Genomic DNA, 21246 nt, shown 5'->3' with positions numbered 1-21246 from the left:
TGGAGACGTCAAGTCCTTAAGATAAGTCTCGTACTCTCACGGTAGATGTCGCTAGAGGCATGCCTAAAGGCCCATTTACACGATACAAGATTCTTGAACAAGAATCGGCAATAATTGTATGCAAGTTTTGCCGTGCAATAATTGAATTCAAGAATTGAATCAAAGTGTTTATACATGAGCAATAACCAAAATCTTGAATGCAATTATTGTATACAATTCTTGATAGTCAATATTCTTGACCGTATTTTGTTTACACCAAAGACATTTATTGAACGGCAATAATTGCATGCAAGTCTTGACAGGTCTAGACTTCAAGTTGAATCAAGTATGATGTATTCAAGCCATATTGAAGCAAGAATTGAAGCGATTTGCATTGGCAGATTTTCATTCAATATTGAATGTTCTTTGTGGGTGGTAAAACTGATAAAATGAGCAAAAATTATTCTAAATTAAAGAATTTGAAGAAAATGAAGAATTCAATGGGAATTGGATCTAGCAGTGCTGATGTTTATAAGCCAAAACTTGTGTGGTACAATTTGATGGACGTATTTTAACAAAAACTTCGGAATCAAGAGAAACGACATCAAATTTAGTATGTCCTATTTTTTAGGGTTCCGTACCCAAAGGGTAAAACGGGACCCTATTACTACGACTTCGCTGTCCGTCTGTCCGTCCGTCCGTCCGTCCGTCTGTCACCAGGCTGTATCTCACGAACCGTGATAGCTAGACAGTTGAAATTTTCACAGATGATGTATTTCTGTTGCCGCTATAACAAAACAGAATAAAATATAGATTTAAATGGGGCTCCCATACAACACACGTGATTTTTGACCAAAGTTAAGCAACGTCGGGAGTGGTTAGTACTTGGATGGGTGACAGTTTTTTTTTGTTTTTTTTTTGCATTATGGTACGGAACCCTTCGTGCGCGAATCCCACTCGCACTTGCCCGGTTTTATTTATTCTTTATAATCATATGGATTGGCAATTCTTGTATTCAATTAATTGCACTAGGCTTCGTTTACACGTATGCCAGTTTTGAATTCAAGTTGGTACTTGAATACAAGAATGTCACGTATGTTTAGATAGTGCAAATTTTTTACTGCCTCAATTTTATTGTATTGAATGTTCAAGAATCTTGTATCGTGTAAATGGGCCTTAAGGGTGCTATTCCACTGTCCAATTTCTTTGTCCAATGTGTATTTTGTTTCACATTTTGTTTAATGACAGGGTGAGATGCAATGACATTGGACAAAGATATTGGACAGATGGAAATATTCGTCGTAATTGGTTAAGCTTCGGTAGCTCGGTTAGTAGAGCGACCAGCTGCCCCAGTGCTGCGACTTCAATCTTCAAATTGCATTTGTAAATTTTTACTTATCTTTTTTTATCATAATAGTACTGTAATATTACTACATCGATATCGATATTTAGATATCTATTAACACTTAATTACAGAATTAGCACCAGACGAGCCATCAAACAACATCCCCGAATCAGTCCTGGAAGTGGTCCACACGCTGGGCGAAGGCGGGCCCACGGGCGACCTCCCCCCCGGCAAGTCGCTCGTGTTCGCCTGCCTGGAGGTGTGCGTGTGTCTCGCCGTGCGCCGCCTGCCCGGCCTCAGCCCGAGGAAGCAGGAGGGCGCTGTAGGAGTTATAGGCGTGCCGAGGGGGTTGGGCGTGCATGGGGACGCGTTGTTAGTCAGCACGTTGGCTGCCATGGGGGAGTTGACATCGTTAACTAGTCCGCAAGGTGTGTAATGTTTCCACTATATTAGCATTTCGCTGGCCCAATATTACAGGGTTCTATGTTACAATTTCAAGATAGTCGAAATTATGACAATATTCAATGTTCAAATTTCAGTTAGATAAAAGTGAGACATAGAACCCTGTAATATTGGGCCGGCGATTTGGTTTCTTAGACTGACTTGCTTCCCGTCCAATCCCTCATTTACGAATTAGAATTGGGTCAGACTTGCTCAAATCATACTGTATGTACAACCTAAAATACCTTGGATTCGAAAAAAGCCCTCGAATATCGTATTTAATTCATGTATGTATAGGTATCACTTTATTCCACATAAACATCATCATCATCATCATCATCATCTCAGCCATAAGACGTCCACTGCTGAACATAGGCCTCCCCCTTACACAACCCCCACATAAACAAGTTTACACAAAATAGACATAGGAAAGAAAACGATGTAAGTATATGTACAAAGGCGAACTTATCTCTAATTCGTGATACTTGAATTACTGTATTTTTTTCTAACCAATTTTTATGATGTAAAAAGTTGTTTTTTTTTGTGTTGAAATAAATGAACAATTTTGGCTACTACTGAACGCCATCTATTGAACGCGTTGTGTAAATGTCAACTATATATTCCAGGCGCTCTATCCCTCCTCCCGACGATACTGTACCTGGCGCTAGGCGTGCTGGGCGAGTGCGCGGACGCGACACTGGGCGAGGCGGCGGTGCTGCTGCTGCAGCAAGCCTGCGCGGCTCGCGCGCCGCGGGTGCTGCCGCACACGCGCGACCAGCACCAGCGCCTGCTGCACTCCACGCTCGCCAAGCTGCTCGAGAAGGTCAAGACCGGTGAGTGACCAACATTCACCAGAATTCCGAGTGAAACGCGTTCTTCTCATTTGTCACCTATGAATTGAAAGTATTTGCATCTAAACCTATCTCTTCTCTACCTCTCCTTTACCTCTTTCTAATCTACTTGCGGACGGCTCCGCAAGGCTAAAGGCACCGCTAATTAAATTTTCGATTTAATCCGTCTGATGTGCTATTACTTTCAATAGATAACAAAACAAAGTGTTTAGCAACGTTATTAATAGTACGAGTATGCGCACTACGCTACCTCATTCTCATTACCACAGAAGAAAAGGTTTAGCTTTATTGGTATTCCATCTTAAAATATTTTTCTTTCAGACGAAGTCGGACAGCGCATCGACCCAGTGATTGGTGCGCGAGCTATGGCGGTGCTGCTAAATCATTCGGAGCCCACGCCTTCCCTGCACTACCCCTGTATTAACCACTTCAGGCAGTGCCTCGAGACCAGAGACAATGAGGTAGTTATTAAATGTAAAAAAATAACAATACGGGTTCGCCCATGATCGTAACCAATTTTATAATAAAAGTGTGTATACATATGCAACACAAACAGGTGACGGCGATGTTGCACGGTGCATCTAATCTACATACTTGTAATGTAAGTGATGTTGCAGCTGTCAACATATTGAAATGTTATTGTAAATATAGTTGTATTCTAATTTACGACACAAAGTCCTTTATAAATTGGGCCTCTAATTTGTTATAAATTTTAAGGTCGCTCAAACGATGCTTTTAAGACGTTAAAGGCTGATATAGACGGCGCGCGAGCTCGCATGCGATTTTAGTTACATTGCGGACTGTCGGTTACGTCAAATTCAACTCATCGGTCAAAAACCGCAATGTAATGAAACTCGCATGCGAGTTCGCACGCCGTCTAAATCGGCCCGAATCCTAAAGGGAGTCAAGTTTTATTCACCCCCGGCAGGTGTTCGCGCAGTGCTGCGGCGTGGTGCGCACGGTGTGGTCGCAGGCGCCCGCGTCGTGCGTGTCGTGGTGGGCGCGCGCGCTGGCGGCGCGCGTGGCGGCGCGCGCGGCCGCGGCGCGCCGCCCCGCCGACGCCGCGCACACCCGCGCCGCCGTGGCCGCCGTCACCGCGCTCGACGATCTGCTCAATGTTGCTCCCGAACATGCGCGTGAGTATCATCAGTGTTATTACATCTGTCACTAGCTCGAGACAATTAATTTAGCTTCAGTTTGAGGCCGCGCGATGTAGAGCCCCGAGCATTATGCGGTTGTTAACTTTGAGTGTTTTCAACTTTAGCTACAAAATTATTTCGGTTCAGTTTGACAACTCCGAGGTAATATTTGTTATTGAAATATATTTTCTTATTTTTCTGGCGGCCTAACAGAAGGACCACATCAAGGTACGGTTTATATATGTTAATTTTAATGTTTCGATATATTTTTGCAGACGTTCATGTAATAATGTATGAATGTTGGAATTCCAGGCATCCAGCTGCTGTGGCTGGTGGTGCCCATCGTGATCTCGTACCTGCGCGAGGGCGGCGAGCTGGCGCGCGCGGCGCCGCACCAGCGCGCGCTGCACGACTTCGCGCTCGCCTGGCTCACGCGCCAGGGGCCCAAGCATCCGCAGGTAAACTGGCGTTCAAAAGTGCATAAATATATTTTCACCTCAGCAGCTCGAACAAGGGTACTTTGCTTCTTAAAAACAGTGAGCAAAATGCGATTTTGCTCACTGAGTCATTTTGTCTCACTCAGTGAGCAAAATCGCATTTTGCTCACTTAGTGAGACAGTATGAGTGAGCAAAATCGCATTTTGCTCACTGAGTGAGACAAAATGTCATTCAAGTGACTTTTATAGTCAAATGTCATTTCAACATGCGGGGTCTAATACAAAGTTCGATATACTTGGGTTCTATTATCTCTGTCCCTCTAGGTATGTTCTCACTGCTTAGGGTGAAAAATTTTGTGTACTACACGAGATCAAAGTTATTTACATCTCGTGCGCTTTTGAATCCCTTACTACGCTCAAGATTCTAAATTATATTCACTCGCTACGCTCGTGAATCTATTATAGAATCTTTCGCTTGCACGGGACTCAAAATAAGCACTCGAAGAAATATCAAACTTTGATCTCTTGTTGTACAAATAACTATTCAACTGTAATATTAAGGCATTACGGTCGACATCTATCCATGCACTTTTGAACGCTACTGTACTACACCAGACTCAATCCATACGTATAGTCATCAAATTATTGCCATGTATTAAGCGTACAGCTAAATCTTATTATTAAAAAACGGTAAAGGGCATTCTCACTTAACTATATACCATCAATGCGGCAGGGCTTCATTTTAATTGAAATATGTATTTTATCCGCTTCACTTTTTTACCTAAATGTCACTAGTAGATAATGTAAGTACTAATTTATATCTCCAGATAGGGGCGCCATCTATTGTTTCCTCGAGCATGTTAAATCTTCCGGCACGTCACTAGATGTCGCTAGCAACTTGTGTTCTTCGTTAAAATTAGTAATTTTCGTTGGACAGGAGTTTAAGACGATGATGTCCCAGTCGGCGGAGCTGCGAAGTAAGCTGGAGACGGCCGTGAAGGGCAGCCAGGCCGGCGCGCGCCGCGCGCAGCCGCGCCGCGTGTTCGAGCCGCCGCCCGCCAGGCCCACCATACAGCTCAAGACTGACTTCAGCGACTTTAGATAACTGCGCTACGCCCTCACAACACTAAACTACCACATCATGTCATCATCATCATCATATCAGCCTTTATCGCCCACTGCTGAGCATAGGTCTCTCTTCGAGTACGCCACTTATCCCGAACCAATCTCATCCAGAAGTGACCCGCAATCTTCCGAATGTCGTCCACCCAACGAGCTAACGGACGCCAGGCATTATGAACCCCATATAAACTAACTATTGGAGGAGAAGTTGATTCATGTTATGCGTATCTAGAAATAAATTATTGTAACAGCCGGGCTAGCACATGATTGGCGCGACAGTATCTCGTCGCGAGATAGACCACCCGTCCCTCTTTAATTAATACAGTTAGAAAAAGACAGGTAGTCTATCTCGTGGCGAGATACTGTCGCGCCAGTCATGTGCTTGGCCTACAGGTAATAAAGCCCTAAACGTCACGAGATAAAAGGCAGTGAAGCAGTAAAGCAGCGTCTAAACGTAAACTTACGTTACTTGCACTAATGACAGTTAAGATTATAGAGATTAAGTAGATAAGTATATAACGTAAAATCACATGGAGTATTAAGGAATAGGTGAAATTGGGATTAAAACGTGACCACATCTAAAATATGAGTTGGGTCAGAAGGTATCTGACTTTATTGGTTAGTAGGTATAAGAAAACGACCAGTGGTGAATGTAGTGAGGTAATCAAAATTTACTATGGAAGGGTATACCTAGGATAAATAAATAACAAAACATTACACAGACTGCTAATACTTAGCGAAATACTTATAAACCGCAAGCCAGGGTAGAGAAAAATATTCAGTGATTATAGGTAGTCATGAAATGCAATAATTCATAATTAGTCGAAAATATTGAAGCTAACAAAATGTATGTGAAACGATTATTAGAAATGTAATTATTAATAACGATCTCTTGCGTAGTATTTATTATATTATCGAACGTTAAAATAAGCAACTACATATTAGGTTGTTTAAGCACAAGGTAGTGTAGATACCAATTACCAAGGGAGCTGGGAGTAGAACAATGATGGAAGCATTAGACTGTCAATGCCTAATTGCAGTGCCGGATTTAGACATTTGCCGCCCGTAGGCTATGCCGATTTTGCCGCCCCTATCCACCTCGAAGAAGGTGACGTCACTATTCTAGAAACAGATTTATATGGGCCGTTTTTGTCACTCAATGACGTTGCGACCTCTTTATATTTTTCCTGATCTGATCGGCGACCGGTTCGGTGGTGCTGGGTTTTGGCCATTGAGAACCACAAATAATGTTCCTACATAAAAACGCGAGCGTAGCGAGCGCTAATTTTTTTGTAGAAATAGCGCAATTCGATAGAAAATGGTACATTTTTAGGACGAAACGGAATCCATATGGATCACTTTGTTGTCCGCCTGGCCGTCTATCTGTCTCAATATAAGGGTCTTGACATGACAGAAGGCGGCAAAATCGACAAATAATGCTTGTTATTTAATGCTAACTAATAAATAGGGGAGCGACAAAATTCTGGTCAACCCTATCTGAACAGCAGTATTTTTTGGACCCAAATTTGCCGCCCCCTATAATCTGCCGCCCTAGGCTTCAGCCTACTCAGCCTAGTGGTAAATCCGGCACTGCCTAATTGGTTCTAAAGAACTACGAGTTCGTTGTTCTGAATCTGGATGGCAATAGAATTAAAATTAATTGTAAGTTATATTGAGGCTAGCAATACTAATTGGCTTACATTATTCATTTTATAAAAGGAAAAGAAATACCTGAGAGACAGACAATATAATTAATTTTTAAAGTAAACATTCCAAACAGATCAAGCCTTCATCAATTATGATGACAGACCGCAATTGGTAACGACTAATTTCTAAACGTAATAAACTTCCTTATTTAAATATAAAATAGTATATTCCGGTCTGTCCCCACCCAACACAGAAATGATTCATTCCCATCTTGTCACCGATGACCATGTAACCCTACATAGACAGACAGATAGAACACCTATAAAATATAATTATGCTTAATTAAGTGATTAATATTTTGAATCTAAATACTGCTTAGTGTCATAGATTATAGGCATTATAGCAATTATAGATTATATTTTAATTGTTGAAAATTGTAAGGAGTGTATCGAATGTTGAATGTGGTGAAAGTTTGAGATACGTGTCGATGTTTTAACTGACAATATTTAATCATTTTATGTACTGACCTCGACATTTTATTTTTAAGTAATAGGGTAAAACAGTAGGTATAGGAGCATTCCATCAAATTGTCTACCGTTGTCCCGTACAAACGCGAAGTTTCTGAAGATTTAAAGGTATAAGAGTTTCCTTTTCTATGACAAATGGTCAAAAAGATGCACAGAAAAATACCTTTTCTCAAAAATGGACGGCAAAGTCGACTTTGCCGTCTAAAAAATAGGTCGCGAAGCGCGTAGTTTATGGTCAGTCGAAAATTAAAAAGTTAAAAACATTGCAGTCTCGATTTTGGGACTGCAATGTTGCATACAAATTCCATTATTTGTCGAGTTCCAAACTTTTTAAAAGTTGAAATGACCATATCAAATACACTTCTATTTTTTTATTAATAAAATAAAAAGGCGGCAAGGGCTTTTTTCTGTCAAAATATATATGTAAGAACGTTGCTTTTGTAAAATATTTCTATGATATTTATATTTCTTGCACCATTTTTGAGAAAAGCACTATATATGACTCGGCTGGAAGACTACTTGCTGGCTTCGGATGCAATTAAACGGACTCCCAAGGTCGTCCGTTTAAAACGAATCCTCAGGCTGCAAGTAGCTACTTCCGAGCCTCGACAATAATGTACTATTGCCTGCTATAGATGCCGAGAAAAAAGTCGCAACACAGGAAATACAATGCGTTTGTACGGGACAGCCCGTGGAATGCTCTTATAATGACATTGGTCACGACATTTCAAGAATTGCGTGTATTGCACGCTTAGTTCCTAGCTGAAATCTCACGAGAACTTGCAAAGTAGAAATCTAAAGTTGGATTTTAACCTAGTTATTTTTTTATGTTCCGTTTTGAATTAAGCTGTTAACTGACAAGTGCACGAAAAAACTTGAATAGATTGTTACAGTAACTTGGAAACTAAAATATAGTCTTTATTGCCGCTTATTGCCCTTTGTAATAAAGTTCTCAAGAGTTTCAGCAATTAGTGTGCTAATATAGTAGAAATTAATAATCAAAATAATTGCCGTGTTAGATAATGAAATTCTGATTGCCAAATTTTTGTCCGAAATACTTAATTTTCCAACACTGCCTTTATTATTCCAAATATTGAGTGTCGAATGCCAATTCTCGTATATTTGTATTGTGTAAGTTTCATGTGTTAATGGAATTATTTATTTATCATATTGTCAGTCAGTAACTTATTTTAAGGCTTTTATTTAAATATACCATTTACCTAACAAAAACTATTTTTATTAAACAATCAATCCCCAAGTTTAGTAAGAATAAAAGAACCGAGTAATAGTCAAATTTATTTAATATTATTAATTAATTTAAATTATGCGCTTATTTCCATAACTGCATCATTTTCAGACAATACTGATTTTTCATTACTGCTAACTTCCGCTTTGGATTTCTTGTCTGAAAATAATAAGGAATATATGAATCAGAAACAAAGCAATATACTTGATGACTATACATTTTTGAAGTACATATACATAGATGTAGTGCACTAGTGCATAATTATTATCCATCGTATTTTCACGGAAACGTGTACCGCTACGTGTAACGCTATTTCAGTCAGACTCGGGTACAAAGGAAGTACTAAGGTTGACTGAAGTAGCATGATCAATTGCTATACGATATTCCGAGAAAATACGATGGAAAACCATTATGCACTACATAATCTGTAATTTAATATCTACAAATTCGGCAAGGATTAGGTAGTAACAATGCTATCATTAAAGTCTCTATATGTACCTACGTACTACCTATAGGTTTCGTAAAAGTAGTTGAGGCAGACAACAGGGCTCGATCGCGAAACAGTTGTAATAAATAGAGGTTTTCGCGCAGATCATGATCATCAGGCGGCCCTGCCGGCCTAGCCAAGGTTACAATCGCTATCGCTTCGACAACGAAAAGCATTATGTCTCTCTATCACTCTTCCATATTGGTGTGACAGTTGCGTTTCGATCGCTACGAAGCGTAAGCGATTGACGTCTTGGCTACGCGGCCTGGATAGAGTCAAATAGAGAGAGCAACACCGACAAGAGTCTAACTCTTAAATTTACGACGACATACTACCTATTATCGCCATCCCAGTATAGGCCGAGCACATGATTACCCGTCCCGGTAGTCTATCTCGCCGCGAGATACTGTGCCAAGTGCCAAGCATGTGTTAGCCCGGCTGATTGGAGAACTCACCTCTAAGGAATAGAGGCGGCAGCGTCGCAACGGTGAGGTAGCCGGTGTGGCCGGGCGTGCTCGGCGGCCACGCACCCACCACGTAGTTCGTGTCTGATGTCGGCTTCTCGTCTACTGGGTTCTCGGAGCTCTGGAAACAAAGTTCATCATGTTAGAAATGCGCACGGATATTTATTTACTCTTACAACCGTATTCGAACAATGCTTATAAGATGTCACAGTGATACGATACCGTGTCGGATATAGTATCGTATCATAGTGTCGAGTGACGTTTTTGGTTGAAGAAAAGTAAATTTTTGAATAAGTCTTATTAAAAAAGTAAGTAACCGGTTTCAATCTTGGGTTAATGTAGTAATTCACCGCAAATAGCTGCATGATGGAGTATGTTTGTATAAAATAACAAGCATGGGTGTGCCAATTTTAAAGACGCGGTAACTGACAGGCGTGCATAATTTACGCGAGTTAATTAAGCCCGAGATGCTAGCACGGTGCGTTACTCAAATTCCAATAGAATATTGCAATAGAATGTACCTATAGGAATGGAAAAACATTCTGTATTTATGGCTTGAACCAGTAGCGAGATAGAAGGCAAAGTCAGAATACTTAATATGCATATCATGCGTCATAAGAAGCTTCTACATCATGCTAGGCACAGGCTTACTATGTTGCTAAACGGGCGATGAGTGTGACGGGATGACGCCATGCGTCACAGAGTGCTAAGCGTGTAAGACCAACAGACGCGAACAGCTGCCAATACAGGAATGTGATCCATCATGCTAGGCACAGATTCGCTATGTTGCTAAACGGGCGATGACTATGACGGGATGACGCCATGCGTCACAGAGTGCTAAGCGTGTAAGACCAACAGACGCGAACAGCTGCCAATACAGGAATGTGATCCATCATGCTAGGCACAGATTCGCTATGTTGCTAAACGGGCGATGAGTGTGACGGGATGACGCCATGCGTCACAGAGTGCTAAGCGTGTAAGACCAACAGACGTGAATTACCGCCGATACCCCATTAGCGGCTGTCGACCGAATACGTGCTTGATGGTGCGGTACAATCCTATTGAAAATGCCATAGATGTTCACATTTGAATCTAACAATACATAATTTAATAGAATTTTACTAAGCGTTCTGGCATTACTATAACTTAAGTACCACCTACATAATTAGTAGGGGGTGTACCGACTCAATTGTTTAGATCTAAATTACTACAAAATGATAGAACTATTTGGATAGAACATGTGAATCCTGTATTTTTTCTTGAGATGTTGAAAGCATAATATTAGGTATGTACTTATATAGAACCTTAGTAGTCGTACCACTTGTGTACCCGCTGATACCGCAAGGGGGTCAGGGCGGGGAATGCAATTATCGATGTCACGGGGCTCGCGCGACCTTCGCACCATCGCAGCCGGTATTCCACATGGATCATGGGAATCAAACAAACGTTATCACAGGTGTTTCGATAATCGCCAGGCGCCAGCCATTCACTATGCCTTCTATGTTTATCGTGAAAACAGTAGCAACTTATATATCAATTTCTGTATAATTTGAATGACTATTAATTTTGACAAGTGTTCCGCGTAGACCTATAGGCTTTAAGACTTAAGGGCTATGGAGCACAAACTTTTACTGAGCTAAAAGACGAGTCAGCAATGGACATAGGAGTAAGTAGTTTCGCTTTCGAGGCTCTCAGGTACCTTAGTTATCATAGTAGATTACAATTGTAACGAAAGCAAGTTGTAAATGTACATCATTTAACAATATTTTAGGGCTTAGTTTATGTAAGTTAGACGTGTATTGTATAAAATATACAAATTATATTTATGTTATTGTAAGTATCGGTTGATAAATTGAAAGAAGAAAGGAAGAAAGGAAATTTCGCATATCTTAAATACGATAAGCTAATAGTAAAGGAAAATAATACAACCAATGATAAAAGAAAGAGAGAAACATCTTCTTCGCCACAAGACAATACACAAGCAAAAAAACAACTAGTCTGGACGCCATCACAAAATAATAGGCGTAACGCTTTTGATGTCATGAGAAGCAGATCCAACTCTCTCTCTTCCTCTACGGCAGATAATAGGCAATAACAATTAGCTATCGGCAACCGGAAAAAACAACAGCATAAAAATGTAGAAAACCAAGTAACTAGAAACCACCAACCTCCCCCAAGCCAACTGGTCCTCGTGGGGGAAAAAGACCACGACCCTCTAAAGATAAAAGAAAATAACAGGAGAAAGAAATATAACGATATACATATAGCGACTATAAACTGTCGATCACTAGGAAACACAGAAAAACTACAAGAACTGGAATTAGCATTAGACGACATAAAATGGGACATAATTGGTATTAGTGAAGTGAGAAGGTTAGGGGAAAAAATAGAAGACCATGGAAAATATGTCCTACACCATATTGGGGAGACGCCCGGATTATATGGAGTCGGGTTTATGGTTAAAAAAAACCTTGCCAAAAACATACAAGAACTAAGAGGAATATCAGAAAGGATTGCACTTCTCAACATTCGGTTACCCGTGGATGGTGAGGAAGAGCAAGATTGGACTATAATCCAGGCGTATTCACCTACCGAATCAAATAAGAAAGAAGATATAACAAAAATCGAAAAATTCTACGAGGACCTACAATCCACCACTGCAAATGCATCCATAAACATAATAGTTATGGGTGACTTTAATGGACAGATTGGAAAACAAAAAAGTGGAGAAGAATATACCATAGGAAGTCATGGATTTGGCAATAGAAGTAACAACGGCTCCAGACTAGTATCCTTTGCTATTGAAAATAAATTAAGCATCCTAAACAGTTTTTACAAAAAGAAACCATCGAAGAAATGGACATGGATATCTCCTAATGGCCGGTATAAAAACGAGATCGACTATATTATGTCAAATAAGGCAAAAGTTTTTAAAGATCTGTCTATTATAAGCAATTTTAATTTTAACTCTGATCATAGAATGGTTAGAGCAAAACTGTCAGGGACCCATGCGAAAAGAACAAGACAATTTCACAATAATATGAAAGCCATCGAATGCACCGGTAGCACCGATGTACTTCTGCACAACCTCGAAATAGGCTTGCAAGGTGTGGAAAATGAATGTTTATCGACTCAAGAAAAATACAACAGATTGATCAATCAATTAAAAACAGAAACTAAGAAAGCAAACATGATTAGTAAGACAGCGATACCAATTAAAAGTAAGCAATTATTACAAGAACGGAGAGAACTAATAAAACAAGGCAAAAAGAATAACAATTATGGCCAGAAGATAGCAGAAATAAGCAAAAAGATTAGCGAACAACTTAGAAAAGAACGGAAAACAAAAAGGTTAACAACATTAAGAAGACATATAGAAAAAACAGGAGGAATAAAGAAGGCGCTAAAAGAAATGAACTACAAAAAGGACTGGATTCCGAATATGAAAAATAAAGATAGTGGAAAGACCAGCAAAAGACCAGAAATACTAGGAATTGCTACGGAATACTACCAAAATCTATACCAAAGTCGTAAAGGGGAACAGGTAATAAAGGAATATAACTCATTAAATAAAGAGGAGATTAAACCAATTCTAAAAGAAGAAACAATTAAATCTATTGAAACACAAAAACTAGATAAGGCACCCGGATCCGATTTAGTCACAAATGAACTACTAAAAACTACGCTACCAGTGATAGTACCAAGACTTACAGATTTGTTCAATGAAATCCTCGAAACGGAAACCATTCCGGAAGACTGGACTAAATCGACAATCATATTGCTGCATAAGAAGGGAGACAAGGGTGACATAGGAAACTACAGACCGATCAGTTTAATGTCTAATATTTATAAAATATTTTCAAAAATCATACTAAACAGAATTACCAATACACTAGACGAAAACCAACCCAAGGAACAAGCTGGTTTCCGAAGCAAATTCTCAACTATCGATCATATACACACTCTAAGGCAAATTCTGCAGAAATATAGAGAATATAATAAAACGTATTAGGGTTTGTTGACTTTAACAAAGCGTTCGATACATTGGAACATGAGTATATATGGGACGCTCTAAAAAGACAAGGGGTGCAAGAAAAATACATACGAATAATAAGAAACGTATACACAGCGAGTACAGCACAAGTTAAACTTGAATCTACGGGTAACGAATTTCCTATTCAAAGAGGTGTACGCCAAGGAGATCCTATATCACCTAAACTATTCTCAGCAGTGCTGGAGATGATCTTCAGGAGTCTAGACTGGACGAAAAACGGCCTCAATATAAATGGCGAAAATCTCAACCATCTACGCTTCGCGGATGATTTGATTTTATTCTCAGAGGACGCAGGAACTCTGGAACTAATGTTGCAGCAACTATCCGATGAAAGTGTTAAGGCCGGCCTGACAATGAACCTAACCAAAACCAAAATCATGACGAATTCCCAACAAACGGTAACCAACGAACAAATAACAGTAAATAACGAACAAATAGAGTATGTAAATGAATATATATATTTGGGCCAACTTATATCTACAGATGACTGCATGAATAAAGAAATAGAACGGAGAATAACTAATACATGGAAACGGTTTTGGTCTCTTAAGGAAATAATGAAAGATAATGATATGCCCATGAAAGGAAAAAAGAAAGTATACGAAACATGCATTATACCATGCTTACTATACGGGTGCCAGACATGGGCGCTAACAGAAAGACAAGAAAGTAAATTAAAAGTCTGTCAAAATTCAATGGAAAGGAGTATTTTAGGTATAAAAAGAAGGGATAGAGTGAAATTACAAGAAATTAAAATGAAAACAAAATTTAAAAATGCACACACGGTCTACAGACAGCTTAAATGGCGTTGGACGGGGCATATGTTACGAGAAAATAAAGAGAAATGGACTAAGTTAGTAACAGAATGGTATCCAAGAGACAGCAAAAGAAATAGAGGCAGACAAACCAAAAGATGGGAAGACGACTTTAAGAAAATCGCTGGTCCGATATGGACCCGTTTAGCAAGAGACAGGAATACATGGAAATCTTTAGAGGAGGCCTTTGTCGACAGACAAGCTGTTCTACACAAACATCCAGTTGCCGATCAGTGACATAAGTTAGGATTAAATTAATTTAGTTAGTTTTTATTAGTAAGTAGGCATATACTAATTGTAAGGAAAGAAACAGCAATAAAGGCTATTTTATTTTATTTTTTTATTTTTATTTTATTATAAGTATCGGTAGATATTTGGAAACTGCAAATGTACCTTTTAATGTATACATAGGTAGGTATATTTTAAAGAAGCTACGCTAGAATGGAGATATTGCGTAAGCTTAGAATTAATCCAAACAGCAAAGGCGGCATTTAACGGTACTGATAGGTTTTAAATGACAGGCGAGCGGTGGCGCCTTCTAATGACAGAGCGGAGATGTCCTCTCATCTCGTGGGATTACTAAATGTAGTACATTACATGGGGTGTAGGTATTGCACAGCTTTTGTTTGTAAAACCTTGGATGGAGCGAAAGTACAATTGCAGCTGCAGTCTGTGCTATTGGAATCGTAGCAGATATTTGTATAAAATTATCTACCTATAGTTCCTAATGTTTAAAACTAACATACTATGGTCATTCACATAAAAGCGAGATATTTTCCATTGAAATAGGTTGTGATGAGTTCTCGCCATTCGGTACCGTCGCACGTGCAATGTTAAAATTTTTACTCAGTACTAACTGCCAGCTGGTGCGCCAAAATATTGAGAAATGATCACGATGAAGATTTAATAAATACGTATGTAGTAACAATTGCCAATTTTCATTCCCACTGCGGCGAAGATAATACAAATGTATTATGTTACAAACCAAATAAATAACACCGCATCAAGTTCATTCTGGCAGGTAATATGTACATGTTCACACTTCAGGCTTTTTATTCAATAGTAATCTTTGTCTATTAACATTTTTTGCCACGCATACATAATTCCGAAACAATACGGAACAAATTATGCCTTCATTCTTCAAACAGCCACTTAGTGCTGATCTTTAAAATGAGTAATAAAAACATTTGTTCGGATTTCCTCTTTCTATTGACGTTTGATTACAGCAAAAACTCGTGAAGATAACTTCCTCTTATGTATAAAGGGGCATACAGTACGTGCCAATACCTAAGTACCGTCCTAATAGCGATGGTGGACCTTGACAGAGTTGTGGTGAAGATTGCCACTAATTGAGCAGAGTCTGTATCCGTACGACCGCAGTTTGAACTTAGCTGACCTTGGCCTGGTGGTGGCTAAAATGCTACGTTTGTTTAACTGAGTTGTCAGGAAAAAAGGTCTACATCTAAGGTAAGCCAACTAAGGTACCTATAAGGTGGGTTAGTTAGTGTTATTATAAGCCGCAATAATAGGTTTTTCTAATTTTTATTATCAGTATATAAGTTAACAAAAAAGTTAAAGTAGGTATTGCAGGATATATTAAACATTCGACTTATGTTACCGTTGTTAGTAGATTATCTAATAATTTTCCTCAGTAACACAACAGAAAAAACACAAAATAAATCTTTGAAAAACAACATAATAAGCGAAATCATTGCAATGTGCGCAGACGCACCGCAATTACGCAACATAAATCCGAAGTGCGTGATCGATGGACGATGCTACGAAAATGCAACTACAACTGGCCAGGCCAGTTTAAGCGTATTGATATTGATCAATTGCTTCTAATTTATTTAAAAGTCACAACTCGAATTGATACGCTGAATAAAATTTGTTAAGCAAAGAAACTGGCCGATAAAATATTCATTTATAGACATGACTAAGTACAAATCTGATCCAAATTAATAGAACCAAGCTACAGCCTACAACAGCCTAATGCTGCTGAACGAACATTAAGTCGAGATTAAAACATAAAACCTTCATGCTGTCAACACAGAATTTAACCTCACCACTGGATGACATGTTGAAAAAGAACAAAAAATAAAAAAGAATAACGAGCAAAGAGGCGCATTAAGAATTGAGATAAGAGAGACGAACGAGCACTCAAGACGCGCGCGGCCACTTTATTATTTATTGACACTCAGAATAATTATTACTTGCCGGTTGGCCCGTGCCGAAAATGCCCGACTAAGAGTGTCAAAGACCCTAATGCCATCAATCTGGAAATAATATATCTTTTCCGCTAAATGGTCGCTACTAAGTTTTTGGAAACATGTGTTTACTTTCAACAGAACTTTGCGAACAGAACTTTTATAAGTAGGCAGTTTTCAGAATATTATACATATTGATATGTTTCTTACAAATATATGCCGAAACATATGTTACGAACCTGCGGGTATTTAAATTTAAATTATAATATTTCAGTGACAGCTGAATAACTACTTACTTGTCAGTAATAAAAACTTAACTAGAGATAGAAAAGTGTTCAAATTAATTATATTATACTTTAAACATATATGTATATACAATATGTAATAATATTGACATAAATAAAGTCCTCTTGCTAATCAAAACACCTTCATTATTCTTAACAAATCTGTCCGAAACAAAATGTTTTAAAAATAATAAATGGGCACAAAATGACGCAGCTGCCAAACACTTGCAAGAAGCCTTATCAGAGCCATGTTGGTGTCTCCATAACTGTCAGGGATTGATAAATACTCGTTTGAATTTAGACGTCCATATTGGAGAAAAATAAATAAAGATAAAAAGCATCGGTAGCATTCAGTACATGTATAAGATAAGTTACACGCGAGGAACAAATGAGTCAGAAATTGTTTAAGGTTTTGAATATTGAATTGAATTTTACTAGGAACACATGACTGTCTATAAAAATGTTGTTAGGTAGTACAGGGTCGCACTGAAATATTCGGGAATGGGACACTTAGAAATAACATAATAGAATGAGGCATATAATTTATAAAAATGTAACTCTTTATAAAACTTTTAAGGTATATTCCATTTGGTTGTCATTTATATTTAAAAATTACTGACAATTTGAAAATTGTATGTCGAACATTATTTGAATTTTTGGCCAAGTGATTTTTCGGATCACATTTTTAAACGGTTTTCAATATGCCCTCAGCGAACAAATAAAAGTTACAATGGGCTTCTGTTATTTTTTTATGAACTAGAGTTCATCGTACGCTCGTTTGCAGTTAAAATTATATATGAAAGTCGCTTTCATTTTATCCCATGGGTGATCTTAAAGAAGCATGTCATTCCAAAGCGACGTCAAAATTTAAAATCGCATTTGTGCTGTTAATTAAAAAGACTGCCAAAAAAGTTGCATATCGGCAGATTTCGACATTCCTAAATATTCATATGACAACAGTAAAAAAATCTTTTATATATAGATATATGTAAAAAAAACTTCAATTCCGTTGGCTACTTTACGAATTTCATACAAAACCACTAAGGCCCCAAAATCGCCATACAAAAAGGACTTTGGGATTATGAGCCGTGTGCATTACAGAATGATTACTTTCAAAAGAAAATTTATATGCGTGGTCAGTTTGAGTTTAAGTATGCATTAAAATAAAGATTGACTGTCTAGATGCGACAGTTTTCTCTATTCCCGACATTTTCAGTGCAACCCTCGTACTAAGTACTTAGGTACCTATTTATACCTACATATTATTCTCTAGAGACGATACTGACACGTGTATGTATATCTAAGCAACATAATCAAGTAGGAATTAAATGAGAGCAATTATGTTTAGGTAAGTATGTTATTTATTACTCTGTCGAATAGTTGGAATAATATTTTGCTGTTAAAACAAACGATTGCGATGACAATGGTAAATATTATCGATATTATTATTGCTTCTGCTTCCAATGAAAGTCATCTACGTAAGTGTCGTAAAAAGACTAATAGGTTTTGTGGGTTCACTAAACCGGTGGCAATGGACCGATTACTAATTGAAATTTTCACATCACTAAAAGCATTTAAAACAACAAAAGCTCCATATTTCGCCACAGCGGCAGCGCGTGATTCATGCGATCCCATTATTGACAGCCGGCGGTAATGGCGATTGATATACGCGCCGTTTAATCGATGCTTGCGCAATCAATCCATCGATCCCGCGCATCGAGCTGTATCCTTCGGCTTCGTATTGATCTTTTTAATGTTTCAGTGCAGTAAGTATGTCCTGATTATGTAACACGATTTGATATACTTACCTAGTTATAATATTTCATCACGACTTTAACAGTCATTATAAAAAATCTTGACCTAGTGAAACGAATTAAGGGTAGGTTAATGTCATACCTACATTTAAGTTTTAATGTGTCGCTCTAACTACCAATACTGCATAGAAATATCTTTATATAATAAAATATCATAAGAAATAAAGCCATGCGTGAAACATCCCTATAAGCCGGGCGGGCAGAACAATGGAAGTGCAAATCATCTGTGTTGGCAGGAAAAAGCGGTAATTTCACGGGTGTTCGGACGGCCCGGGCACGTGTTCGGTGTGACATTCCATGCGTGCCTGATACTGGCCACTTAGCCAGTTTATTCTGACCTTTTCGAGTTTTTATTTCAATACATAGCAATGGGGTTGGCAATGATTTTTCTATGAGTTTTGGCTTAAAGGGCTGGCATCTAGGGTATTAAAAAAACAAAATTTTGACACAATTCTAGGGATTAATACAGAATACAGAATACAGATATTTATTGGTAAAAATAAAAGTACATTCTACAAGTCACAATAAAATACAAATTATACAAGTAATAAAACAATAAAATTATAGATCAGATTGACAGGGCAAGCTATGATGGCGCCATCTGCTAAAAACTTCGACCGGCCAACCTCATACATAGGTCTATGCATAACCATGCTTGTTGTATCCGAATATCTTGAATTTATATCATCTATCACACACATGTGCCATCTAAATTCACAATGATGAAATTAGACATTGTTTAGACGTTCTTTAAGACAGCGATAATACCTGTACCTAATATGAATAAAACACATCTTGTGATATGATTATCTGAAGTTCTGAATACACATTACCATTATGCCTATAAAAATAAATCTAAGTAAGTTGTCAACTATAGGATAGGACCGAAACACGAGCTTGGCCGGGTCTCTGAGATACTTAGCAGAAGACTAATGTACGAAGATACTCAGAGTTTAAATTAACAGGTGCTTATGTCCGTTAGTTGAAGCCTGTTAAACGTAAGAAATATTCAATTAGAAATTATTTAAAGCTCCGCATTTAAATTTATATACGCAGTTACGTGATTATTTTAATGCCAAATATAACAGAACGCAAGAAATAGACATAGATTAACATTCATGTAAGATAACTTTATTGTTTATTTTAAATCTTATGTATAAAGGCCGGCGGTTCTTAAACGGTATATGTATTATTAGGTACCTACCTACTTCTATAATGCAGACAACCCGAAACCCTCTATCAAAATGTTTCGCCACTTACGTGTGTACTTACATTCACGAAAGTAAACGGGAACACATATATTGTATGCTAAGTACCCTCTATAGAATATTAGGATATATTTCGAATTACTTTTAGAACATTTGGCAGTTGTACATAACTTATTTTTGAGGGGAGCATTCAAAAGAAATAATAACAAATGACCAGCTTGGCTGCCCAGCCACTTTGCACCACTTATCTGAACACTCCCGCCGAAATCTTAAATTATCCGTGTATGAAAGCTCATAATAATATGCGTTTAAATTTGCATTAAAACCCTTTCAGCCAAATAGCATTAAACAGCTTGCGACTGCGACAAAATTATCTTGAACACGTTCAATGTCAGATTTGAGAGGAATATGTTTTTATCTGGTATAAAAAGGGTTCCTTAAATTCGTAGGTAAGAACAAGAACTTTTCTACGTTTTAAGGTTACGTACCTACTCTTACTCGTGACGTAACGCATGTGTCCGGCAAAAATTCTGGTGCTCACTCTTGTAACTGTTAAAAAAGTTAGCACTAGGTATCTAAGTATCTACATCTATTTACACTAATATTTGTTCCTGAGTCATGGGTGTTTTCTATGTATATAAGTATGTATTTATCTATATAAGTATGTATGTATGTCGCCTAGCACCCATAGTACAAGCTTTGCTTAGTTTGGGGCTAGGTTGATCTGTGTAAGATGTCCCCAATATTTATATTTATATTATATTTATTTACGATTACTTTTGCAGTTTTAACAGGTGACTGCAGTTTTAGTGTGTTCTGGTGTTACGTTACAAACCATTAAAAACAAGCCGCACTACTTATTGATTTTATCTTCGTATAATTAGTAGTAAATAACAAATTTATTAAAACGCTAGAACTTCCGCAATTTACCTAACACGGATGGTAGGAAGAGAGAAATGAATTTACCAGTACAAATGACGGCACCTCAGTAAAAATTAAAAACTGGTAGGAAGAGTGAAATGAATTTGACAAAACCGGTACAAATGACGGAACCTCAGTAAAAATTAAAAACATTTACTGACTCAACAATCGTGGGCATTTCGTCCTTACAGCTTCCGATGCTAAGGTTAAGTAAAGGCTTGATTGATTCTGGTTTTCGAATTAACATTTTTAAACTGT

The 21246-nt window shown here is 38.1% G+C and overlaps 2 protein-coding genes and 1 long non-coding RNA gene across 4 annotated transcripts in view; 1 reads left to right on the top strand and 2 right to left on the bottom strand.

Annotated features, from left to right (window-relative positions):
* LOC134667739 (HEAT repeat-containing protein 5B) overlaps positions 1–8718 on the top strand; it is a 61505-nt gene extending 52787 nt beyond the window's left edge. Inside the window, exons 34-39 of the mRNA XM_063525160.1 lie at positions 1456–1752; positions 2392–2598; positions 2938–3077; positions 3545–3752; positions 4068–4213; positions 5130–8718. Of these exons, the coding sequence (XP_063381230.1) occupies positions 1456–1752; positions 2392–2598; positions 2938–3077; positions 3545–3752; positions 4068–4213; positions 5130–5297 (1166 nt within the window). The 3' untranslated portion in view covers positions 5298–8718. The remainder of the gene's footprint in view (positions 1–1455; positions 1753–2391; positions 2599–2937; positions 3078–3544; positions 3753–4067; positions 4214–5129) is intronic.
* The window catches only part of LOC134667803 (uncharacterized), a 433239-nt gene that overhangs the window by 50308 nt on the left and 361685 nt on the right, over positions 1–21246 (bottom strand). The window lies entirely within an intron of this gene.
* Positions 8772–21246, bottom strand: part of LOC134667397 (tRNA (adenine(58)-N(1))-methyltransferase catalytic subunit TRMT61A) — an 86679-nt gene continuing 74204 nt past the window's right edge. For both annotated transcript variants that reach the window (XM_063524809.1, XM_063524803.1), the window contains 2 exons: positions 9677–9806; positions 8772–8893 (listed from right to left, as the gene is read on the bottom strand). In XM_063524809.1, coding sequence (XP_063380879.1) covers positions 8811–8893; positions 9677–9806 — 213 coding nt within the window. In that variant the 3' untranslated portion in view covers positions 8772–8810. The remainder of the gene's footprint in view (positions 8894–9676; positions 9807–21246) is intronic.

Source organism: Cydia fagiglandana, chromosome 1, assembly GCF_963556715.1.
Source record: "Cydia fagiglandana chromosome 1, ilCydFagi1.1, whole genome shotgun sequence".
Classification (NCBI taxonomy): Eukaryota; Metazoa; Arthropoda; class Insecta; order Lepidoptera; family Tortricidae; genus Cydia; species Cydia fagiglandana.
Note: the sequence above shows the minus strand (reverse complement) of the source record. Positions and strands in the feature narration are given on the sequence as shown.